The sequence below is a fragment of the Pantherophis guttatus genome, chromosome 6 (genome assembly GCF_059756535.1).
Source record: "Pantherophis guttatus breed Tessera chromosome 6, ASM5975653v1, whole genome shotgun sequence".
In the NCBI taxonomy this organism is placed as follows: domain Eukaryota; kingdom Metazoa; phylum Chordata; class Lepidosauria; order Squamata; family Colubridae; genus Pantherophis; species Pantherophis guttatus.
The window spans coordinates 68,243,247-68,266,875 of record NC_142068.1 but is presented as its reverse complement, the minus strand read 5'-3'; the positions used below and the strand labels follow the sequence as shown (position 1 = coordinate 68,266,875).

At 39.4% G+C, this 23,629-nt stretch overlaps 1 protein-coding gene across 1 annotated transcript in view; it reads right to left on the bottom strand.

The window, feature by feature from the left end:
• Nucleotides 1-4,103: 4,103 nt before the first annotated feature.
• The window catches only part of LOC117673204 (uncharacterized), a 36,965-nt gene continuing 17,439 nt past the window's right edge, over nucleotides 4,104-23,629 (bottom strand). Inside the window, exons 6-12 of the mRNA XM_034430458.3 lie at nucleotides 22,524-22,584; nucleotides 22,389-22,435; nucleotides 15,702-15,777; nucleotides 15,198-15,299; nucleotides 13,283-14,137; nucleotides 6,232-6,327; nucleotides 4,104-4,934 (exon numbers count right to left, since the gene is read on the bottom strand). Coding sequence (XP_034286349.2) covers nucleotides 4,622-4,934; nucleotides 6,232-6,327; nucleotides 13,283-14,137; nucleotides 15,198-15,299; nucleotides 15,702-15,777; nucleotides 22,389-22,435; nucleotides 22,524-22,584 — 1,550 coding nt within the window. The 3' untranslated portion in view covers nucleotides 4,104-4,621. The remainder of the gene's footprint in view (nucleotides 4,935-6,231; nucleotides 6,328-13,282; nucleotides 14,138-15,197; nucleotides 15,300-15,701; nucleotides 15,778-22,388; nucleotides 22,436-22,523; nucleotides 22,585-23,629) is intronic.

Sequence of the window (23,629 nt, the reverse complement as noted above, 5' to 3'; positions counted from 1 at the left end):
TGCTGACGATACTCAGCTGTACATCTCCACCCCAGACCACCCCAACGATGCCCTTGATGTGATGTCCCGCTGCCTGGAGGCTGTGCGGGCCTGGATGGGGAGGAACAGGCTCAGACTCAACCCCTCCAAGACCGAGTGGCTGTGGCTTCCGGCGCCCCGATATAGTCAGCAGGTGCCATCGCTGACTATTGGGGGTGAATCCTTGCCCCCCACAGAGAGGGCTCGCAATCTGGGTGTCCTCCTGGATGCACGGCTGTCTTTAGAAGAGCACATGATGGCTGTGGCCAGGGGGGCCTTTTATCAGGTTCGCCTGATTCGCCAGTTGCAGCCCTTTCTGGATCGGGACACCTTGCGCACGGTCACTCACGCCCTTGTCACCTCCCGGTTGGACTATTGTAATGCTCTCTACATGGGGCTCCCCTTGAAGAGCACTCGGAGGCTCCAACTGGTCCAGAATGCGGCTGCGCGGGTGGTTATGGGTGCAACTCGTTGCGCCCACGTGACACCCCTCCTGCGCGAGCTGCACTGGCTCCCAGTGGTCTTCCGGGTGCGATTCAAGGTGTTGGTTACCACCTTTAAAGCGCTCCATGGCATAGGACCCGGGTACCTTCGAGACCAACTTCTGCCACCAATAGCCTCCCACCGACCAGTCCGCTCCCACAGAGAGGGTCTCCTCAGGGTGCCATCGGCCAAGTTATGTCGGCTGGCGACACCCAGGGGGAGGGCCTTCTCTGTGGGAGCCCCAGCCCTGTGGAATGAACTGCCCCCAGAAATACGTAAGATCTCCGACCTCCGGGTGTTTCGCTGCGCTCTGAAGACCTTGTTGTTCCGCCAGGCCGGGCTATTAACATAACGTTTTAAATTGGGGTATTTTAAATTTCTGGGATTTTAATTGGAGCCTAATTATTTAATGATTTTAAATTTTAACTGTTGTTTTGTTTCTGTGTTTTTAAATAGGCTGTACACCGCCCTGAGTCCTTCGGGAGAAGGGCGGTATAGAAATAAAATTATTATTATTATTATTATTATTATTATTATTATTATTATTATTATTAGCCTTCTCTAACGCATGAAAGCCAGCAGGATGACTTTGGGCCAGGTTTTTTTTGTTTTTTTTAATTTGATTTATATGCCGCCCTTCTCCGGAGACTTGGGGCGGCTTACAATGCGCTAAGCAATAGCCTTCATTCTTTTGTATATTTATATAAAGTCAGCTTATTGCCCCCACAACTGGGTCCTCAATTTGCTCTCAGTTCAACCCATTCCCAAGATGTTGGAGCCTCTGATGCCATAACAATAACTTAACTGACCAATTAAAACCATAGAAAAATGCCTGCTCTATGCCTCCTCTCTCTTAATGTTTAGACTATTTCAGTGGGTTTATAAAGATCTCATAATTTTAAATGCTACTTATCGTCTAACTTGAACTCACAGAAATAAATTCCGATTACTTATTTAGGATTTATAGAGAACTAAGCTCTATTAAGATAAATATGAGTTTAACTTTGTTTTCCAGATTCTACGACATAAATATTGGAAATATTCAGGAATAAAGAAAGCCCTAATCAAGTATTTCACATTTTTCTAGGTACTTTAAAATACTGGGGTAGCCAATGCAATTGTCTTTGGTTTGTGTCTGTGTCTGTGTGGTGATTCTTTATTATGGTCAATGAGCAATCTATAAAATATATTGCATAAAGTACAGTAATATTAATTCATTAGCCAAGCACGTTACATGACATTTAGCCACATTTAAAGAAATAGTCATTGAGTCTGAAAATAACTCTTTAAAAAAATCAGTGATCAAAATGACCATGGAATTTGGTTATGTGAAGATAAGAGCAAATATTACCATGAAATCAACAGAATAAGACGTTTGATGATTTTAATTACTTCTCTCCATAGATTATCTACATTTGAATGTATCTCCCCTCTAAAAGAGCTGATGGGAACACACAAAATAGAGCCTCCTTAATCTGGGGACAAAATTGTAGAAAGCAAAGGTGATCTGGATGGAGTTATACCAGTTCCATTGTCAAGATGACAAAACATATTTTCAGTCTGCCACATCAGATATTTGGAAAGGGCTCAGACCAACAACTCTCTAAATTCATTGAACTGTATGAGTTACAAGATTCTGCTATCATAACTACTCAATAAAAGTAGTTTTAGCTTTCCTGGAAAACTGATTTCTTGGTCTGTTCCTCCTTGTGCGGTTAGTCTGAAAGAAGAGCAAAAGCTACTTTGAAGTGCATCTGCAGAGAGAAATACTGATGTCCTTAAAGCATTGGTTGATTATAGGTAGTCCTTGATTTACAAGAGTTTAGTGACTGTTCAAAATTACAGCAGCACTGGAAAAAACGGACATGACCATCTTTCACACTTACCTTTGCAGCATCCCCATGGTGATGTGATTTACATACAAATGTTTGACAACTGGTTCATGTTTTTGATAGCTGCAGTGTCCCAAGGTCATGTGATCATCTTTTGTGATCTTCTGACAAGGAAAGTCAATGGGAAAGCCAGGTTCGCTTAACAACTGTGTTACTAATTTAGGAACTGCAGTGATTCACTTAGCAAAGGTGGCAAGAAAAGTCGTAAAATGGGGCAAAACTCACTTAACAAATTTCTCACTTAGCAATATAAATTCTGGGCTCAATTGTGGTCGTACATTGAGGATTACCTGTTCTGTATGTTCTTACCCTACCATAAGCACTTGAATTAAAAAGTTAAGTATTCCATTTTTTTCACATATTGTCTTGGTCCATGAGAAGACAAAATTATCAGAAAGTACCTAGGAAGTTAGACCTGCTAAAGAAAAGAGTTTAACCTGATATGTGAAAATGTGTACGAAGGCCTTGAATTTGCCTTCGTTGATTCCAGCATTGTGACGTAGGATCACATCTGAGATGCATTATGGGACTTGAATTATGGTCCTAAATTTGAATTCTTTCCAAAGGGGCAAAAGAAAAATATGGATTCAAGTAAGAACCAAATAATAATTGTGTCCACACTTGAGTTGAATGTATTTGTAGTGCAGGTGGAATAAACAGTGCCCTTTTAGTGTAGAATAATATTTGCAGGGCTGAAGCAGGTCTTTGACATTTCAAATAGCATATTCCATATGCACCCTACTTGTGGCTGGGGTATGAAATACGGTATTGATACTTTTTTGTCTAATATCCAAGAAACTAATTAATGGACTACTGCAATGCCCTCTACATGGGGCTGCCCTTGGGGTGTACCCGGAGGCTCCAGGTAGTCCAGAATGCGGCCGCGCGGGTTATGGGAGCTTCCCGTTTTTCCCGTGTTACACCTCTCCTGCGCGAGCTGCACTGGTTACCGGTGGTCCTCCAGATCTGCTTCAAGGTGCTGGTACTTACCTATAAAGCCCTACGTGGGATGGGCCTGGGGTACTTGCAGGACCACCTTCTGCCTGCCTCCCACTGCCCTGTGCGCTCACATAGGACTGCCTTCCTCCGGGTGCCATCAGCCAGACAATGTCGACTGGTGGCGCCCAGGATGAGGGTGTTCTCTGTGGGCACACCGACCCTCTGGAATTGGTTACCCACGGGGCTCCTGATGGCCCCCGACCTCCGCTCTTTCCGCCGTGACCTGAAGACATGGCTTTTTCAACAAATTTGCTGATCTGATGAGTGGTTTTTAATTGGGAGATTTTAATTGATTACTTTAGTAGTTTTTATTGTTTTGTTTTAATTTTTGTGAGCCGCTCTGAGTCCTTTGGGAGAAGGGTGGCATATAAATATAATTAAAATAAATAAATAAAATAAATAATCATCTCCTGAGAAATTAGAATGGTAATATGTTATTTTTTTACTGTGCTTAAAAACTGAAACGTAAACTCTGGATTCAGCAATACTTATTCAGAATGCTGTAAAAGCATGCATATGCCAGGGGTATATGGAGTGGAGTAGAGTGGAGTGGAATGGAGGAAGGAAGGAAGGAAGGTGTTTCTTTCTTTCTTTGTTTTTAAATTTATTTGCCACCCATCTCTCAAGGAAGGAACCACGTAGCTGATTTCTAACTATCTGGTCTCTCAACTAAAAAGTGAGATATTCTTGATATAATATAGGTATAATAACTGAACACAAATCTCAAGTTTATTGTTTTTTCTAGTGTGACAGGTTTTTTTCTGAAACAATATTTACATGCACATTTTCCAAAAGAAATATTGAAAAATCTAGATTATCAAAAGAATAAGCCACATTACTAGAACTGATTTTTTTTATATTTATATATTTTTGTTTCTTTTCAAAGCCAACTTTAGAGTAACATTCTATCAAAATCAGTAATCCAATTGTTTTATTACATTTTAGCTGAAACATGTCATGTTGAGGAAAACAGGAGAACCATTTGCAGTTGTTCATGGTTATCGTTGTTCAATCTCATGAGTGAGAGAACTTAGTTTGATTTTACATAAAAGGCATTGTTTTCACCAATTATTTATCATTTAAACGTGAAAAAACAGAACTAGACTTGTAACAGATTTTTCATTCAACAGATGTTGAATGATAACGAAGCTTTTTTTTAACTTTAGAAGTAATTTGGTCAATATGCAGGAAGATGTTTATAAAATAATGCATGCAAGTACACATCCAATTCAATTCAAAATGTAGTGCTCTATTGCACGTGAAACATAACGAGCTCTGTCTTCCTCTTCAGAAGCATAGTCTAAAGGCAAGCCATAATTATAATCAATTGTTACAACTGGTAATCTTTTCCCCTGCCTCATTTCTCTCTTAATTTCATACTGATGTTCCCTTCCACTGTGCAATGAGATTGAACTCAGTTCCTGATGTGAAGATGAAGAGTGAAGGGTTGGGTAAGAAGAATATGGAGCAAATCTAGCTTTTCCTCCTCTGTTAATTACCTCCAAAGGATGGATTTTCCTGTAATCGTCAGGGCAATCAGATCTATAATATGAAAACAATTATTAATAAAATATTATAATGAGCAATTTGTAGCAATGAGACATTGGTGTTACTTTATTGAAACAATAAATAGCTAATTCAAAGAAACATATCAGAATGTACATGATTTCATTGAACATTTGTTAGAGAAAGAATCTTTCAGAATAAATGTAGAAAATGCCTTTTTTTCAAATTATACTAATTACAGGTTCTATGTGATAGTCCTTTCTCATTGGCTTTCTAATATCAAGCTGTTTTACTGAAATATGTGATGGGACAGATGTTCAAGTATGGAAAGATTCCAATTTGCCCAGTATCCTCTCGAAGGATTCTTAATCTTTTTAATAACATGGGGCATGTTTCATGTACAGTATGTCTTGGAAAACATCCCTTAAATCTACTCACATAGAACTGTAGATTACAAGTAGTCCTCAACTTTCAATTAGTAACTCTTCCAAGATATGATGGACTCCCCAAAAGTTAGTTATAATCGGTTCTTAAATTCTGACAGCTGCCCCCCCATCACATGACTGCATTTGGGTGCCTGGCAACCAGCCTGCATTTATGGACATTTGTAGCGTCTCAATGTCACATGGCTACAATTTACAACTTTTTGCTTAAAAAAATGTTTAATTCCTACTTTTGGCAAAACTGGCCCATAGTGAACAATGGGTTGACTTAACGATCCCAGATTCACTTAACGACCAGGATTTGCTTAGTGACCTCTGCAAAAAAGTAATAAAACCGGGTCCGTCACATGGTACCCTGCTTTATGAGTCATGATTTACAATCATAATGGGCAGGCTCTATTACAGTCTTAAGTAGAGAACTCCTGTATGCAGTGTTTCAGAGCAAACCTATATACATTTTTTTCTCAGATTAGTACACATTGAATGAGAAGTACTACTTATGAATATGCCAATATGATAATGACTATATTGCTAGAATTTAAGTTATGGGGTTATGCATTTTTTGTGATCATACCTCTTTTAGGAATAAATATTGCTCTCTCAGATTAAATTAAGAATACATCAAAATGAAACTCAATAGTTAAATGTTAGCTAAAGTTTTCACCTAACCAGAAATAAGTCTTTCAAATGATGTATGTTCTTAAAAGACTGTCTTCTTGTTAAAGTTGAAACAGAAGAACTACATATAGTTTTATGATCATGCAATGTACATAATTTTTCAGGACTGGGCTACATTAGGCCTTTGAATAGCATACCTGGAGCCAATTTTAATTAGTGAACCAAAACAATAATATGTTTCGTATGAACTCCTGTGACAATCACAATTTTACCTGCAAGTTCCACTATAATTATCTTTATCAGAGCCATAATCTCTCTGAAGTAAGGGAGATTCTGCGTAGTACTCATGAGAAGGAAAACGATAGTTTCTGAAAGGAAAAGAATAAACCTTTTCAGCAGAATACTCAATAATCAATAAACTACCAAGGAAAAACCAATCACATCTCCATCACAGCGGCTGAGAAGCTACTCTATAAAAAGAGAGCATATCCCACATTCACTAGTTTTGATGATGTTACTTACTTGGGTAATGACAGTTCTGCAAGTAAATCACCAAGCTCAGACAAAACCAAGGACCCAAAAAGTCAATTATGTAATGAAGAAAAAATAGGTGTGATACTATACAGGTAATCCTCAATTTACGACCACAAATGAGTCCAAAATTTCTGTTGCTAAGTGAGACAGTTTTGCCCCATTATATGACCTTTTTTGCCACTTTTGTTAAGTGAATCACTGCAGTTAATGAACCTGGCTTCCCCATTGATTTTGTATGTCGGAAGAACGTATACGATGATCACATGACTTCAGGACACTGCAACCATCATAAATATGAGTCAGTTGTCAAGCATCTGAATTTTGATAACCAGGATCCCGAAACAATTGTAAGTACGAAAAACGATCATAAATCACTTTTTCCAGCCCCGTTGTAACTGCAAACAGTCACTTAACAAACCATTGCAAGTTGAGGACTACTTGTATAGTTAATTGGCATTATGCAATTAAAAGAATTGGTTCATTGATAATACAACCCAGGATCCAACACTTACTAGATGGGTTTTTCACAATTTCTCTGCCTTCTCTAGCTCCAGTGTCACTTTATATTCTATTGTGGTGAGTTCTACAGAACTCATACTGGGGTTCAAATAAGATGAAGAATCAAATAAAAGTATCACTCCACCCTTTCTCCCTTAATCTTAGCCATAAAATTCTTTTTCACATAATTCTGGATCCAAACTTACATACCTAACAGTGTAATGTAAAATAAACCTTGTGTAATATGGGGGTGATGGAATTTCAAAGATTAGTAGGCTTTTCAACAAAATTTGCATTTTTCATTATGACTGTCTCATTTCATCAATCATGTTCTTCTATGTTCCACAACATGTAAACATGTTACAGTATGTACATGCCCTTTCATGTTAACCAACATTTTGCAAAGTGTGGTTTGGAAGTAAGAAAATACAAGGTAAAGAAATGAGGTAAGTAATGAAAAAGAAAGTTAGTACCTCAAATTTATGCCGATACCATCTTAGCTCTCTAGACCTGTTTGCTTCCATAATATTTATATACAGCTTTATACATTGTCATTTATTCTTTAAACTTTTATCTAGAAAGGCAGTTTGGTCTAGTGGTTAAGGCACTGGCTAGAAGCAATGAGAAACAATAGTCCCAATTTAAGCATGAAAGTTGTGTGTCTGACTTTGGGCCAGTCAATCTTTCAGTCCAACCACTTTATAGGATTGTTGTGGGGAAAATAGGATGAGGAAGGAGTATGTATGTATGTATGTATGTAGCCTAATTACTTATAAAGTACTAACCCAGGAGAAAAATCAAATTAATAAACTTCCCTTTAAAAAAAAATCTCATTAATTTCATCCAACACAATTTATTCCGTGACTGATACATTCTTCTTTCATATATTTTGCTCACAAATCATTCCTTCTATGTGATCAAACTTCCTCAATATGTTTCTTTCATACTGGTAATTCAATTTAATAGTCAATCCACATTCATTCAGTATCCATTCATTCCTGTTACATGTAACCATGTAACTTCAGTACCTATTCCCATTCCATTCAACCTTTACATTTCTTCTGTTATAGACAGTTTTCAGTAAATATTTTCATAACAGATCACACAGTGCCTAACACCTTTCTACTAGTAATTGCATGTCTTAAAATTTCTCAATTTCCCTATCTTTACAAAACATTCTAGCAAAGGTTACAAATTCATCTACCTGCATTTTTTCCCAAATTTAGGTATAGTTTGCAGTCATTCATTCCAAAACTTACTTGATATTTAATACCTTCATTTTTAGAAACTTCTTGTTGTATCATACTATTTACCTATCATTAGCTAAATTATACAGGATCTTAACAAGGCATTTTCTGCATATAAAATTTCCCGTAATTCATGTCCCCAATTAGTACATCTCTGCATCATCGCAAGCATTCCTTATAAATCCATGAAGAGACATAACACATCCCTTTTTATTCTCTGCTTGATGCTGAAGTATTCAATTTATTCTTACATTTTATTTCGTTATTTGTTTATAAATAATTTAGATTTTGTAACTTGCACTCCAGTGATTCTGGTGCACAAAGAAGGAGAATAACACCAGACAACAAAAAAGGAAGATGAACATAGAACAGATACAAAACTCTTCACATAGGGAAGCCACATCCCACCTTTGCCCAAAGTCTGGGAAAAGAGCCAAGACTTTAGGGCTCATTTAAAGGACAGCAGGATTCAAACCTCTGGCAGGATACTAGAATGAAACCAATTCCCAGGCACAGTTGGTTTTGTAAGCAAAGCACATTCATATTTAAACATTTCTTCAGTTATGCCATTTGTATCTATTCTATCCATACTGTGTGCCATCATCTTCCGAAAATGCTCCTCTGGATTCTATTTGGACAATCTTTGCACAAAATAATTAATTTGATATCAAAACTCAAAACAAAGCTAAAGTAATTTTTTAACTTTTTAACTTCCCAGGACCTTCCTTAGCAGACTAAGAAAAAAAAAGAGAATTAAAACAGCACCATAAAGTGAGAACTTGTTGAACTCACATCCAATGATTCTGGGCTCAGAAGTTCTCAACAATGGATTTTTAACACATTACAATTATTAATTGATAGGTTACTTGTAATCTGACTCATGCGTCGCTTATATTTGCAAAACCACCAATCTTCCCTTCCCTTCCTCTCCAACTCACCTCAATTTAAATCCGACATCAGTGTAGTCACTCCATACATCTGATGAAGTGAACTGCAGCTCATACAATGCTTCCAAGAAAATTTGTTAATCAAAAGGTGCTAGACTCCTGTTCTTTTGCTACCATCTATACTGGGTTTCCAACAATCTCACAACATTTTTTCCTTTCATTCTCCTTTCTTGAATATTGACATTTACAGCAATTGTTTCAATTTCATTTTGGATGTGTCATTAGTATACAAAACTCTAAAATACAGTATTCCTTGCAAGAGTCTTGTTTCAGTTTCACTCCCAAGAATTCCATGACTTTTATTTTTAATTCTACTCTGGTGTGCAAGATTCTTCACTCTCTTTCAAAACAATTATTATTTGCATTTAACTACATTCTTTATGACAATCTTTTTCTCTACATGTACACTAAACATTTTAATCATTTTGTAGCAATAACCCTTTCACGTATAGTTTATTTTAAATACAAGATTCATGTTTTTTTAAGTTTTATTGGATTTTTAAAAAATATACATCAATATCAATACATGAACTGTGTGGCCTCTGGGTATAATTCATTTTGATACAAACAGCAGTAGTAGTAGTAATAATAGTTGTTGAATTAATCAAGTTTATGTAATCCTAGTATTGATATACATGATTGTTTTTAGAGTAGTTGTTCAATATTTCAATGCTCCATTTTAATGCCAATGATATTAAGCATACATAGTAATACCATCTTTCAACCTCTAATATTTCCATCTAATTATTACTTATATTATTATATAAAAATTATATCTGCTAATATTCCCTATTTCTTATTTCTACCTCTATTTTAAGGCAGAATTAGATTATTTCTAATCAAGCCACCATTACTAATCCTAGCGTTAATACACTTGTTTATATAAGACGTAGTCCTTCATTATTTGGTTGTTCAAAGTCACAATACGCCATTCAAGTACCAGTCATCTTATTATTTAAACATATCTAATAATATATTTCAACCTCCAATCTTTCCATTTAACTCTTGCCTTATATAAGTGTGTGTTCTTATTTCTACCCCTATTCTAGTTTTTAATCAGGCCATCATTATATTAACAAAAAAGAAAGTGATGATAATTCCTTTCTATCCACCATCTCTTGTCCGTTTTAATACTTCAATTCTTATTCATTTTTTTTGGCTTGCCTCCCATACGCCTCTCTTGGATCTTTGTCTCTATCAGCATCTGTGTCTTCATCATTCAATCTGAATATTTCTCCCATCTCTATCCTCCTAAGGTGCCAGGTCTCCCAGGTGTCCACCCAAACTCCTATCTCCCTTTCTTCCAGATTATCCAATTCCATTTTTAAGAGTCTTAAAGTACTTTTCTCTTGTTTTTTTCATGAATCATTATTATCTTTATCGCCTTCTCATCCTCTTGCTTTGTTTTCTGTTTTGTCTGTTCTTTCTTTTCCTCCATTTTTTCTACTGTCTCATCTCTTTCCTGGGCTCTTTGATCTTCATTATCAGTTGTAGCATGTTTTCTATTTTCCCATTTATGTCTTGCATTAGGTTCTTTATCTCTCAGTGATTTTTTGTCATAGTACCCCTAATGATTTGAAACATCAACACCATTTCTCTTGAAATAACATTCATTTCCTCCTGATGAAGCATCTTGTCTTATTTTAATAAGTTCTGCTCTTACAAGTCCAAAAGCAGCATTTTCAAATCCAATGTTACTCCTCAGAAAGTTCAATAATCATAGTTCTTTATATCTCAGGATTATTAATCAGTTCCATTTAAGTAGTCCAGGCAGCCTCCACAAATCAAGAGTCACTTTACTTTACTTAAGAGTCTTCCTTATTCTTACAATAGTCTCCAGTAATCATAAAGTGGATAGTTATAGAACAGTATCACCACAGTCCTCCAGATGAATGCTGTTTCTTTCTTTTAAGAATTTTCCTAGTCTTGTAGGGGTATAGTATATTTTCCATTCACCAGTAGATGGCGGCCTCAGTTTAGGTTTTAGTGTTGTTTCAGTTCTGATAAATTGATTAATCCAAATTTAGTTCAATTTATGGAAGCAAAATAGGTTATTCAAGTAAATTCCAGTAGATAGTTCCAGCATTTTATAATGCTTTTCCAAAACAACGCCTACCCAGTTTAAGAATCCAATTTTCTATGTTTTAAAGGTCTTTAGATTTTCTCCCCTTAGTTCCTTTCTTTCGGGACTAGAATTTTTCTCCCTATGGTAATTTGCCGCTTTAAAAAAATAGTATATTTAAATAGTATATATTTTTAAAACATATTTTTTTAAAAAAATATTTTTTTATTATTTTTTTCTTTATAAACAAGAACAGAAACAAACACAAAACATAAATTTCCATTTTACAACAGTTTCATATCGGTGTTCTTCTAAAATTCAGGTTCTCAACCCCTCGTCTTTACATATATTTATATTTGTGGTTCCCTTGTTCCTTATTTATGTATATATTTCTTTATCTATTATACATATTGTTGTATCTATATATTACTTTACATACATTGTTTAGTGGCATATTAGTAATCCTTCTTATTTACTATTCCTGACTTCTAGCCATTTATTCAATATTATTCCATATTAAATAATATTCCGTTTCATCTTTTTTTTAATCTCTTTCGTCAATTTGTCCATCTCTGCACAATCCGACTTTCCTTATCACCTCTTCCTCTTTTGGTATAATGTTGCTTTTCCAATTCTGTGCGTATGTTATTCTGGCTGCTGTTATAATATGTAAAATTAAATATTGTATTTCTTTGGTATAGTTTCTGGAGAGTATTCCCAATAAAAATAGTTCCAGTTTCCAGTCTATATCACCCAGCTCTAATCACTATTCATCTGACTGCTCCTACACGTTTCTTTGTTGCCTTGGCTATCCCAGCTTTGTGGCAGCCATGATGGCTGCCTCTTCCCAAGGGAGAGGGAAGAAGCCCTGAGTCCAGCAGGAGAATTGCTGCTCTCCCAGAACTACAGGGTGCCCCTCTTTTCTTCACCACCCCTACAGGGTGGCTTTAGCTCCTTTCAGAGCCCTCCAACAAGAAGAACTTGACATGGGAGTGCGGAGACTTGTTTCTCACGTCCAATATTGCTGCGACATCAGCTGGAAGTCCCTGTTCTCTTTCTGTAGTTGTTCTACTCCATTCTAGTTTTTCATTTTTTCCTTGTCTTTCATATCCACTTCCTCCAGAAGTCATTCTTCACCCTACCATCTAATGGTTTCTCCTGCATTTAGAAATACCTCTCCTTTATTGTTAAACTTTCAACATAATCAAAGCAGGCAGCTATTTCAATTATATTCATTCCTTTTTTATTTGTATGTATGAACAGGTTTATGCTTAAGTATTAAGCAAAGAGATATTTAACAAAACAGATACTAAGCCACCATTTTCATTAATTTGTGGATGTCCAAAAAGGCCGATCACTGTTTCTATATTCTGTTGTCATATTCCCATTCATTCAAGTCTACTAACAGAATAATGCAGACCTGTTCTCACCGATACCAAACCTATACTTTTCCTTTCATTCATTTAATTTAAAATTCACAGTATTTATATTTAGACTTCCATTCTAAGTTGAAAGCATCTACAGAAGGGATGTCAAAGTTGTGGGCCACGGGCCGGATACATCACACACTGGCCACGCCCATGCCTAGTTTAGTGAAAGGGAAAAAAAGACGCCGCCATGACGTGAGTTTGACACCCCTGAGCTACAGTTTACAGGTAGTCCTTGACTTACAATAGTTCATTTAGTGACTGTTCAAAGCTCCAATCGCACAGAAAAAAAATGACATGACCATTTTCCACACTTACGACCATTGCAGCATCCCTATGGTCAAATGATCAAATTCAAACACTTGGCAATTGATGGTTGCCAGTTCCATTAATATAATCAAATATCAAAAATGTAAACTGGCTAGTATGAATGAATTTACAGAAATGCATAAAAAAATCTGCAAATGGTTCTGTATAACACATAATTCAAACTATTAGTAACACATTAAAAAGCAATGCCTGTTTTATTGATTTATATGATCTTTAGTTTTGTTAAAGAAAAATGAACAAATAATATAATATTGAAGCTAATCAATAATTCTTCTCACCTTTCAGAATATTCCCCGTGTGGCTCGTTAATGTGAGTTGAATGATCATTAAAAGAATTCAGCCTTTGTTCAGGTCCCCTGTTTTGGAAATCTTTCAGCTGAGACTTCTCACTAAAATCACAGTATGACTGATTATCAAGGAATGGTCTACTTCTTCTATCGTAATCTTCATCATCAAAATCTTCTAATGACAATTTTCTTTGTAATTCACTGTGATGCTGCTGGTCAAGGAAAGGTACCATTCTTTGTCCACATCCCCTAGTCACATACTCAAAATCTCCCACTGGTGAGTGGACATCATCACGAACAGGACAATTCTGAAACAGTCTTAGTTTTTCCACAGGTCTCTTGTTCAGGAATGACTGATTTTTGTCCTGCAGGAGTGACTGAAAATTATCTCTAGACTGTCGATTGTAAACTGGTCTTCGTCTTCCTTCTCGGCCTCTACTGAGCTGGCTATCTGTCGGTCTATGCTTATAAGAAGGAGTGTCAGCAAAACGTCTATGCCTTTGTTTACGGTTCATATTAATGTCTCTCCCTGATACATTTCCTCGAAAGTCATCATCAAGCTGATGGTCTTCAAAAGGTTGAAATCTGTGCCCTGGTTCTCTTGTACTAAACTTTAAATCTTTAATCTTCATTTCTTCTTGGCAGTCATCATGAAACTGATGGTCAGCGAAATGCCTTCGTCTTATTTGTGGCAGTGGTGGCTGCATGTCATCATGAAACTGGTGATCATGATATGGTTTTCGACGTTTCCCAGGACCCTTATTAATAAAATCAAACTCTCTCAATCGGATCTGTTCCGGTAAGTCATTGGGGCCATCATCATAAACCCTTAGTCTTTTACCAGGCCTGCCAGGAAAAAAAAAATATTTCTTTTTTTTTTTATATATATATAATTTTTATTAATATATTCTATACACTAATACACAAATAAAATATACAATCCTGCCACCATGGTATATGATTACATTATCCATAAGTATAAAATCATTCCTTTATACATACATATTTGCCATCATATATATACATCATCATATGTCTATTCTATCTCACCTTTTCTGGACCCAATCGTACCATACTTTCCAACTGTTATAAAATTCTGAATCTTTTTTACCATTGATCAATCTAGTTAGTCTATCTGATTCCGCACACTCATTAATTTTATATATTATTTTCAAATCTATCGGTAAGTATTGATTTTTCCACTCCTGCGCATACGCTAATCTTGCTGCAGTGATAATGTGAATCAACAAGAACCATATATATGACTTAACATTCAAAGGTTTTGCCCCCAATAGGAAAATCTCAGGTCTTAATTCCAAATTAATCTGTGTAATTTCCAAAATCCATTGCCGTATTTTTTTCCAATATTTAACCGCCTGCGGTTAAATTATTTCTTAAAATCAGGTGATAATATACACTAACAAAAACAAATTCTAGAAGGACAAATGTAAATTTGTCAAAATTGTTTAGAATTTAGTTTGCCTTTAATGAACATCTTCTCTGACCTATATGATACGTGTAAATACACTTATGCATAGGGTCTAATTTTCACTCTCCTGCAAAGTACTTTGAACTTGGTTATGTAAACCTTGCCTTCCTGCTGAGGCTGGGACAGTGAGAAGGCTGGTGAGTGTCAGTAAGGATTCCAGCTAACCAAAAGGAAACTATAAAAAAAAATGGAGGAATTAAGTTTCTTACTCTTGACCCATATCCCTGCTTACAGTCTTCTGCACTACTAATAGCAATGTAAAAATACGAAATAAAGCTTGACAATGAGTATGTTAATATTTTTAAGATGTTCAAAAATAATTATTCCCTCAGGGTTGAATAAAGTATGTGGAATTATACAAGTTAGATTTATACAATTCTCCTACCACATGAAGACAAATACATTTTTGGCAGTTACCTAGAATATTCTTCATTTGGAAATCGATCCATACGTTCGTCTATATCATCTGGCGGTGGCACAATATCTCCATCAGCATCCCACATATTCATCCCCAGGTTGCTAAGGAATTTCAAAAGAGAATATAACACATTTTCTGCTGAGGTTATAATGGAAAAAGACAAAAATAGTGTGATTACACTAAATCTAGTGAAAGAAGGGAGAAGTTCTCAGCAGGATGTATAGCATAATTCTATTGATTATAGGATACTTTTCTATAGTCTCTCCCTGAAATGACTGTACTCTTGTAGGTATTTTCTATCAGCTTATCAACTACCTAAATCTTTTAGGATTCACCATTTGTTTCCCACTTTCTCAATTTGGGGTCTATTTATAGTCTATTTAAAAAGGCAATGATTATTCTACTTTTGTGATCAACTTCAGAAAAAAACAAACACTGAAGCTTATTTAAAATGTGTCAGAACAGAAAAGGAACATATTCTACAAGAATAGGACTAGACTCACCTTCTCATTGGCTGAGTTTTAAGATCTGTCAGATATATAGGACCATCCATATGGTGACCACGTGCTTCTCCAAAAGCTAAACAGATGGCAAGAACACGAGTTATGTGAAACAGGGCTCTTGGTGAAAAATGGACAAGCTATTGAGGAAATGTTCAATAATAGCACATAATTCTAGAATCTGACTTCTGGTTTTTTGGAATTTTGATAATACGCTGATATAGAAATTGCTTTTTCAAAACCACAACAGCAAAAGGATGCTTCTCATATAAATGTTCCTGTCAGCTGGTTAGCAATTGTGGAGCAAGACTCGGTGCACCTCCTCCTCCCAAAAAATATTTTTTCTACTTAAGCACAAACAAAGATTGTACTTAATATTGATTGTCACTAAACATAACCAAAGTTCTTATTTAACAGTAAATTGAAACTTCATAGAATTTGCCCCCGTTAAGTGGAAATGGTATCAGATAGAAGAATACTGAACAAAGTTGTCATAGTAACTGCAGTGACTTGGAATTTTGTGTGTGTGTGTGTGTACAATTTTGTATGAAATGCCATGGGAATTCTTGATTATTACAAAAAAATGCCTATATGAACTTCAGGTTCTTTGCACTCATAAAAACAAAAGTGCGGCCCTATTTGATCATGATAAGCATTTTTTCAAGTGCATCATTCTGCTTCCCAGTGGCAAATCAAATTACTGTAGTCCAAAAATAGACTATAAAGTCAACAATATTCTGAAATGTTTTTTTACTTTTGCTTTGAATTGACTAGATTCCTCTTCATAGCCTTATATAGGAACTATTTCTTGTTCTTAATTAAGTAAAAAAAAAAGAAAAGCTAGAACCAAGTTACAGCAGCTTTTGGATTTCCTCTTTGAACCCCCAAGAGATAAAGAAAAAGAAATCTTCCTACAAATCTCTGCTTATTAAAATAAACTATGTTTGCTATTGAATCCAAAACTGACCAATGCCTCTCACTGGAGTCCTATGTTACACTTCATTTTCAATCACAAAATTTATCCATTGCTAGGAATATTTCTTGTATGTCAGCCACAGCACCATGATTTTGATATGTCAATCAATACATAATAAATATAGAGACTAATCTATAGGTCTGTGATGGCAAACCTGTGGCACACGTAGCCGTTATCAGTGGGCATGCCAGCTCAGCTCTGCCAGCTGATTTTCGGGCCTTCTGGGCCCACCAGAAGTAGGGGTGGTGGTGGGGAAGGCCTGCTTTTTGCTGTCCCCAACCTCCAGAGCCTCTCTAGGAGTCTGGGGAGGGTGAAAACGGCCTTCCCCACCCCCTCAGAGGCCAGAAACAGTCCCACTGGAAGTTGGCAAACGGGCAGTTTCTGGCTTCCAGGGGGGGGAGGGGCTGGCCATTTTTGCCCTCCCCAGGCTCCTAGAAAGGCTCTGGAGCCAGGTGAGAAAGAAAAACGGGCCCACCAGGCCATTGTGTGCCAGGAGCAGGGAGGCCGCGTGCGCATGGTGCATAGAAAATAGGTGTGGGCACGCGTGCGTGACCCCCCGGCACGTGATGGCAAAAAGGTTAGCCATCACTGGTATAGGTAGTCCTTGACTTACGAACACAATTGAGCACAAAATTTTTCTTGCTAAGTGAGACACTTATTGAATTTTGCCCCATTTTATGACCTTTCTTACCACAGTTGTTAACTGTTTGAACTACTGCATTTAAATTAGTAAAACAGTGGTTAAGCGAATCTGGCTTCCCCATTGACTTTGCTCGTCAGAAAGCTTGCAAAAGGTGGTCACATGACCCCAGCAACTGTCATAAATATGAGTTAATTGCCAAATTTTGACCATGCGATCATGGAGATGCTGCAACGGTCAGAAGGAGCACTGGTCTTACCTGATATGATCCTTCTCGTTGAGTGGAGGCAGCATCCAGGAATGGTTTGTCCTTGTCAGTCAGCCAATAGAACGGAGTCTATCAAAGCTGCGAAGACACGCCTTCTGCCAATGGTCCCCAGCTTTTGGCGAAGATGAAGGGACAGACTTGACGTGGTCAGCTCTGATATGATCCAATGTGGACCGAGGGCCAGCCCTACTCTAGGGTGGGGCAGGATGCTGCCTCAACTCAACGAGAAGGATCATATCAAGTAGGACCAACGCTCCTTCTCCATTGTAGTGGAGGCAGCATCCAGGAATTGGACATACCAAAGCCGTCGTGTCCTTATGGGTGGGCTGCAGCCTGGTCAGAGGTCCCCACATCCACATGCACTCTCTGTAGGACCTGCCTACCAAAGGCTGCCTCAGCCGAGGCATAGTTGTCCAGTTTGTAGTGCTTGATAAAAGGGGACAGTGAGGACCAAGTTGTCGCATGGCAAACCTCTTCCAGAGAGGCCTGTGTCGCCCATGCCGCACTTCTGGCTGCACTCCGTGTGGAGTGTGCTGTTATACTCTTGGGTAATGGAATGGCCTGTATCTTGTATGATTTGGCAATACACGCCCTAATCCAGCATCCCATGGTTGATGGAGTAACCCTAGAGCCTAAGGTGGCGGGCTGAAAGGATATAAAAAGCGACTCCGTCTTCCAAAAGGAGGAAGTTCATTTAAAAAAAATCTGGAGTGTCTGGCTCACGTCTAGCGTGTGCCACTTCCTTTCCAGTGAATGCACTGGGGCAGAAATAATGTATGATAAGTTCTTGGGCCCTGTGGAATCATGTATTTACTTTCAGAATGAAAGAAGGGTCCAAACGTAAAACCACCCAGCTAGGGTGGAATACACAGAGATCCGGTCTGATGGAAAGCGCTGCCTACTCCGATATCCACCTGGCCGATGTTATGGCCACCAGGAAGGCCACCTTGCAGGTCAGAAAGCGCAATGTGGCCTCTTTCAGTGGTTCAAATGGGGCCTCGGTCAGCGCCTGCAGTACCTTAGTGAGGTCGCATGTAGGGCAACGGTGAACCATGGAGGCTGTAGGTTGGTGTGAAATGGCTCGTTGGTATTTATTGATAACCCGTCATCCTGAAGCACCTGGATGGTGCGTCTGAGATCCTCACACGCCTGGGGAACCGAGGCGAACTGGATCAGGATATCGTGCAGATAGGACTGGACGTGCATGGGGAGAGCCCGGAGGCATGCTGCCAGGGCAGCCAATACTTTCGTGAACGCCCTGAGCGCTGATGATAGGCCAAATGGCAATGCTGCATATTGATAATGCGTCCTGCATAAGAAAACCTAAGGTATTGCCTATGTCCCGGTACAATGAGTCTTCGGAGAAAGGTGGCATATAAATTGAACTAATAATAATGGGGACATGAAGATAAGCTTCGGTGAGGTCACTAGAAGGAAGTCACCCTCCCTAACGCCATCCAAAATGGCCCAAAGAGACTGCATTTTGAACCGCTTGTAGATGATAAGGTGGTTTAATAGTTTTAGGTCTAGAATTGCCCTATAAACTTCCCCCCCACATCTTGAGGCTTTCAGAATTACAAAGAGGATGGAATAAAATCCCAACCTCTGCTGGTCCTCTGGAACCGGCTGAATCTCTTGGATATCCAGCAGATGTTGAATAGCAGTTTCCATGAAGACCCGCTTCGCCTTGAGCCCTGAAACAGGGCAGCGAATGAAAAACCTCGGGGGTGTGGAGAGGAACTCTAAGGAGAGGCCCAAGCAGACAGCCTCCAAGATCCATGCATCAGATGTTATGTATTCCCATTTCCTGGCAAAATGTGCCAGGCATCCACCAATGGGAAGGTTGGTGGTGCAGCTACTTCTGGCACTTGAAAGAATGGCTTCCTCCCCTTTGAAAGGGCCATCTAGGTGGAAACTATTTAAAACTACCCGCCGTTTCTTGTTGCTGGTCCTGCCTCTGGTAGAAGGGAAATGGCGAGTGTGGTGGCCCGAACCCACTGTCTGAACCCCTAAAGGACTGGCGTTGGAAGTAGGTTGATGGTTGGGCCTCCGTCCGCTGGAGAGAGATGGGAGGATCTTACGTTTATCACGTGATTCCACCAGAACAGGGTCCAGGGAGGCTCCAAATAATTGCTCCCGAGAGAATGGTGTGGAGGCCAGTCTCCACTTGTGTTTGGTATCTGCCTGCCATTAGCGGAGCCACAGGAGCCGCCTGGAATTCACATTTGAGGCGATGGCCTTTGACGCAAACCTCGTGGCATTCAGCGTCGCATCTGCGGAAAACTCTAGAGCTGCCTGCAACTTGTTCAAGTCCTGATGGTTCCTGGTATCACCCATCGGGACCCGATCCTGCAGCTGTTTTAGCCAGAGGAGAGATTTTATATTAAAGAATGAGACCACTGTGGAGCCCTTCACGGCCCAGGCAGCCGCCTGGTACGTCTTCCTCAAAGATTGCTCTGCCCTCCTGTCCTCAGGTCAGAGAGCTTCTTCTGGGTCCTCTGGAATCATGGCCTGCGCAGTCAATGCAGCTACTGGGGTGTCCACCCTAGGCACCATAAGCACCTTTCAGAGTTCAGGCCCGATGTTGTACAATCTTTTATCCAGTGAACCAGGGTTAGGCCCTGCTGCAGGTGCGGCCCACTACCTTTGCACAACATCTAAAAATATGCGTGCAGTTGGTACCACTTCCGCCTCACTAGTGGGCTCAGAAAACGAGGAGCCTGAAGAATCAGAGGGACCTGGAACAGGATCCAAGGATGGTGGGGTGGATGCCATGTTGGTGGAATTTTTTGCCTTGAAAAGCAAGGACTTAAATAAGGCTGGTCTGAACAGTTCTGCAAATGCAGGCTGATCTGACTGCAAGCCCTCATCATCCGTTAAGTCCAGATCCTGGTCTGCCTCATCTTCAGACACTGATGAACGGTGTGAAGGGCTCGGGGGGTAATGATCTTGTGTCTTGCAAAACTCCCGAGGTATGAATCACTGGGAGGAAGCAATGAGGCAAGGGGTAATCAGAGTGAAGAGAGGCAGCTCTTTGATTCTGCTGTATGTCAGTTGCTATTCCCTTCTGAAATTAGGTATTCCCCTCAAAAATTAGGTCTCCCATGCTGGCCGGCGCCTGATCTAGCCGCAATCCTGCAGCTGTAGGAGTAAAGGTGGCGCCAATAGCCTGTTGCCTGACAGGCTGTTGCCAGGCAGAACTTGAGTGAGAACCCTGTGGAGCTAAGCTCGGCAAAGGCTCTCTATTGCCAGGCAGATCAGCTAAATGTTGCACGCTAGCACCATCTGGCGACCATCGCAAGGCAGGGTGGCTGTCAAAGTCCTCTAGCAGCTCCAACAGCTGCGAATCTGCTGCCTGATCCTGGACCGTTTGAGACAATTTCCTCTGACGGTCAGTCTTCTTTAAGGTTTTTCGATCTCCCGATCAATAGCCTTCTGCTGCCTGACCGCATTAGCTGCAGGATTGCGGCTAGGTCAGGTACTGACCAGCATGGGAGACCTAATTTTGACATATTCCGAAGCCTTAGAGGCTTTTTTGGAGGCTCCACGGTGCCGGAATATCTTTGCCATGACTCTCTTGCCCGCGGGCCTCTGCCTAGAGGGTCCTGCTGAACACGTTCAGGGACCAAGACAGCTGGATTATTGCTGCCAAGCGTGTTCTCTGTGCTAATGGCAGCAGCTGCAACATCCTGGGCCATTTCGCGGCTCAGCAGACTCACCCAAATTGGGCCCTGCTGCTCGCAAGTGCAGCAAAAGCCTGGTGCTCCTTCAGGAGTGTGCCCAGGACCCGGGCAGGGACTCAGATGCCTGTGAGCCTGAAGGCAAAGGCTGGGCTGCTGCTGGGCAGCAAAACTCACGATCCGATGATCCAGAAGGCTTCAGGCACTGACTTGGTTGTCAGCGGGAAGCCCGCTGTGCACTGGAGAGAGAAGCGCTGATCGCTGACGTCCAAAGCAGCCCAAGGGTCAGTGGCGTTGAGCAATGCTGCTACTTGCTGCCCTGCCAGGAATGTTCAATGTCTGGCTTGCCACCAGGTGGCCTTCAGTGGGGTCGGGCTAAAGCCCTTCATGTTGGAAAAGCCTGGCTCCACCAGTCACGGCTGGGAGCCAGTTGACAGTTCAATGTGTATTGAAGAAGATGAATAAAAATGTCAATTGTAAGGAGAAGTGATCCAAGAATAGGTTAGCTAAAGAAATCATGTCTGTCATTGACCAAGACTGAGTCAAAAGCTGGGGACCGTTGGCAGAAGGTATGTCCTTGCAGCTTTGACAGACTCAGTCCTATTGGCTGACAGACGAGGACAACCCATTCCTGGATGCTGCCTCCACTACAATGGAGAAGTGCCCAAACCATTATAAATCACTTTCTTCAGTGCCACTGTAACTTTGAATGGTTGCTAAATGAACTGTTGTAAGTCGAGGGCTACCCATAATAAGGGAATTGCTTATTTGCTGGGCATTTTTGCAGGGAAACGATGCCACAAAAGCAACTTTCCACAAATGTTGCAAGCAATATTAGGTCTGGACTACCTAAAGAAATTATATGAAACATTTCTCCTTTTGTTATAGATGTGCGAAGTGCTTTTGTACATATAGGAAGGGAGGGCATTTCCATTTCCAATTTCCTGCTGGAATTCCATGAATCTCATTTTTGTGATATGAACTTGAAAGCGAAAGCAGGGGAGAAAACTCTTCAGTTCACATGTGATACTTTGGGAAGTGATCTTTTGGATCTCAGTTACAACAGCTCATTCAACCAAACAGTATTGCATAACCTGGGATTTTGTTAAAAAAGGCATGCAAATACCTTGGATTGCTGTTTCTGGATCCCAACCTTCAACATCAATAAGATATCTAAAGAAACATAAATACAATTATGGATTACCCAACTTTCATTGGAGTGAAAGTACCGTAATTATTTAATGTTTGCTTTGACACTTACCTGCATATAAGGTAACCTGTTCTATTGATTCCATTAGTACAGTGTACTCCAATTAGTTTCTCTATTGGAAAAGCAAAATGAAAATTAAACAATGCAATGTTAATGCATGATACAAAGAAGGCTTTAAAATAATAGAATATTGCTCTTTAGTGGATTTGTGCAATTACATTTCTCTGAAACTTTGATTCAGAACTGGAAAAAATGGGAATTCAGGAGCAGATTGTATGACCTCTGCTGCACGTGCAAGGTTCCTACTAAGTGTGATCAAGAAGAGCTGCCAGCTGCCTGCAATTATTGTGAGTTCAATTCTCACCAGGCTCAAGGTTGACTCAGCCTTCCATCCTTTCTAAGGTAGGTAAAATGAGGACTCGGTTTGTGGGGGCAATAAGCTGACTTTGAATAAAATATACAATAGTATGAAGGCTATTGCTTAATGCATTGTAAGCCGCCCTGAGTCTCCGGGGAAGGGCGACATATAAATTAAAAAAAAAGAGAGGCAAAACTGATAGAGCTAAACATTTCTTAGATTATGAGAGGGAATTTTATGGTATTAAAGTTGACACCAGAGGTGAAAGCTTTGTTGATCTGCATGCAGTTTGGGTAACCCTTGACTTAATGACTATTCAAAGTTACAATGGATCCCCCAAAAGCTACTTACAACTTGCAATCATGTGATCACATTTTGGGCATTTGGCAACTTGCCCGCATTTATGGCCATTTGACAGTTTTGCCAGAAACTGATTGTTACTCCTGGTTACTGGTAAAAACTGGCCCATAGAGTACAATGGGTTTGCTTAATGTCCACAATGTTAGCTTTAAGGTGCCATGTTTGCTTAAAGACTACTGCCCCCCCCCAAAAGCCATAAAATCAGGTTGGTCATGTGATGACTCACTTTATGATTTACAACTGTAATTATCAGGTCATAATTTGAGGACTACCTGTATATTATGTAGAAAGTAGCACTGTTTCATAACCAAGTGTAGGTGCAAGACATCCCATTCAATCTTCTGTGTAGAATATAGAAGGTTATTTTTGATGTTTCTGATTTAGAATAATATGTTTATGTATATATATATATATATATGTATATATATATATATAGGTA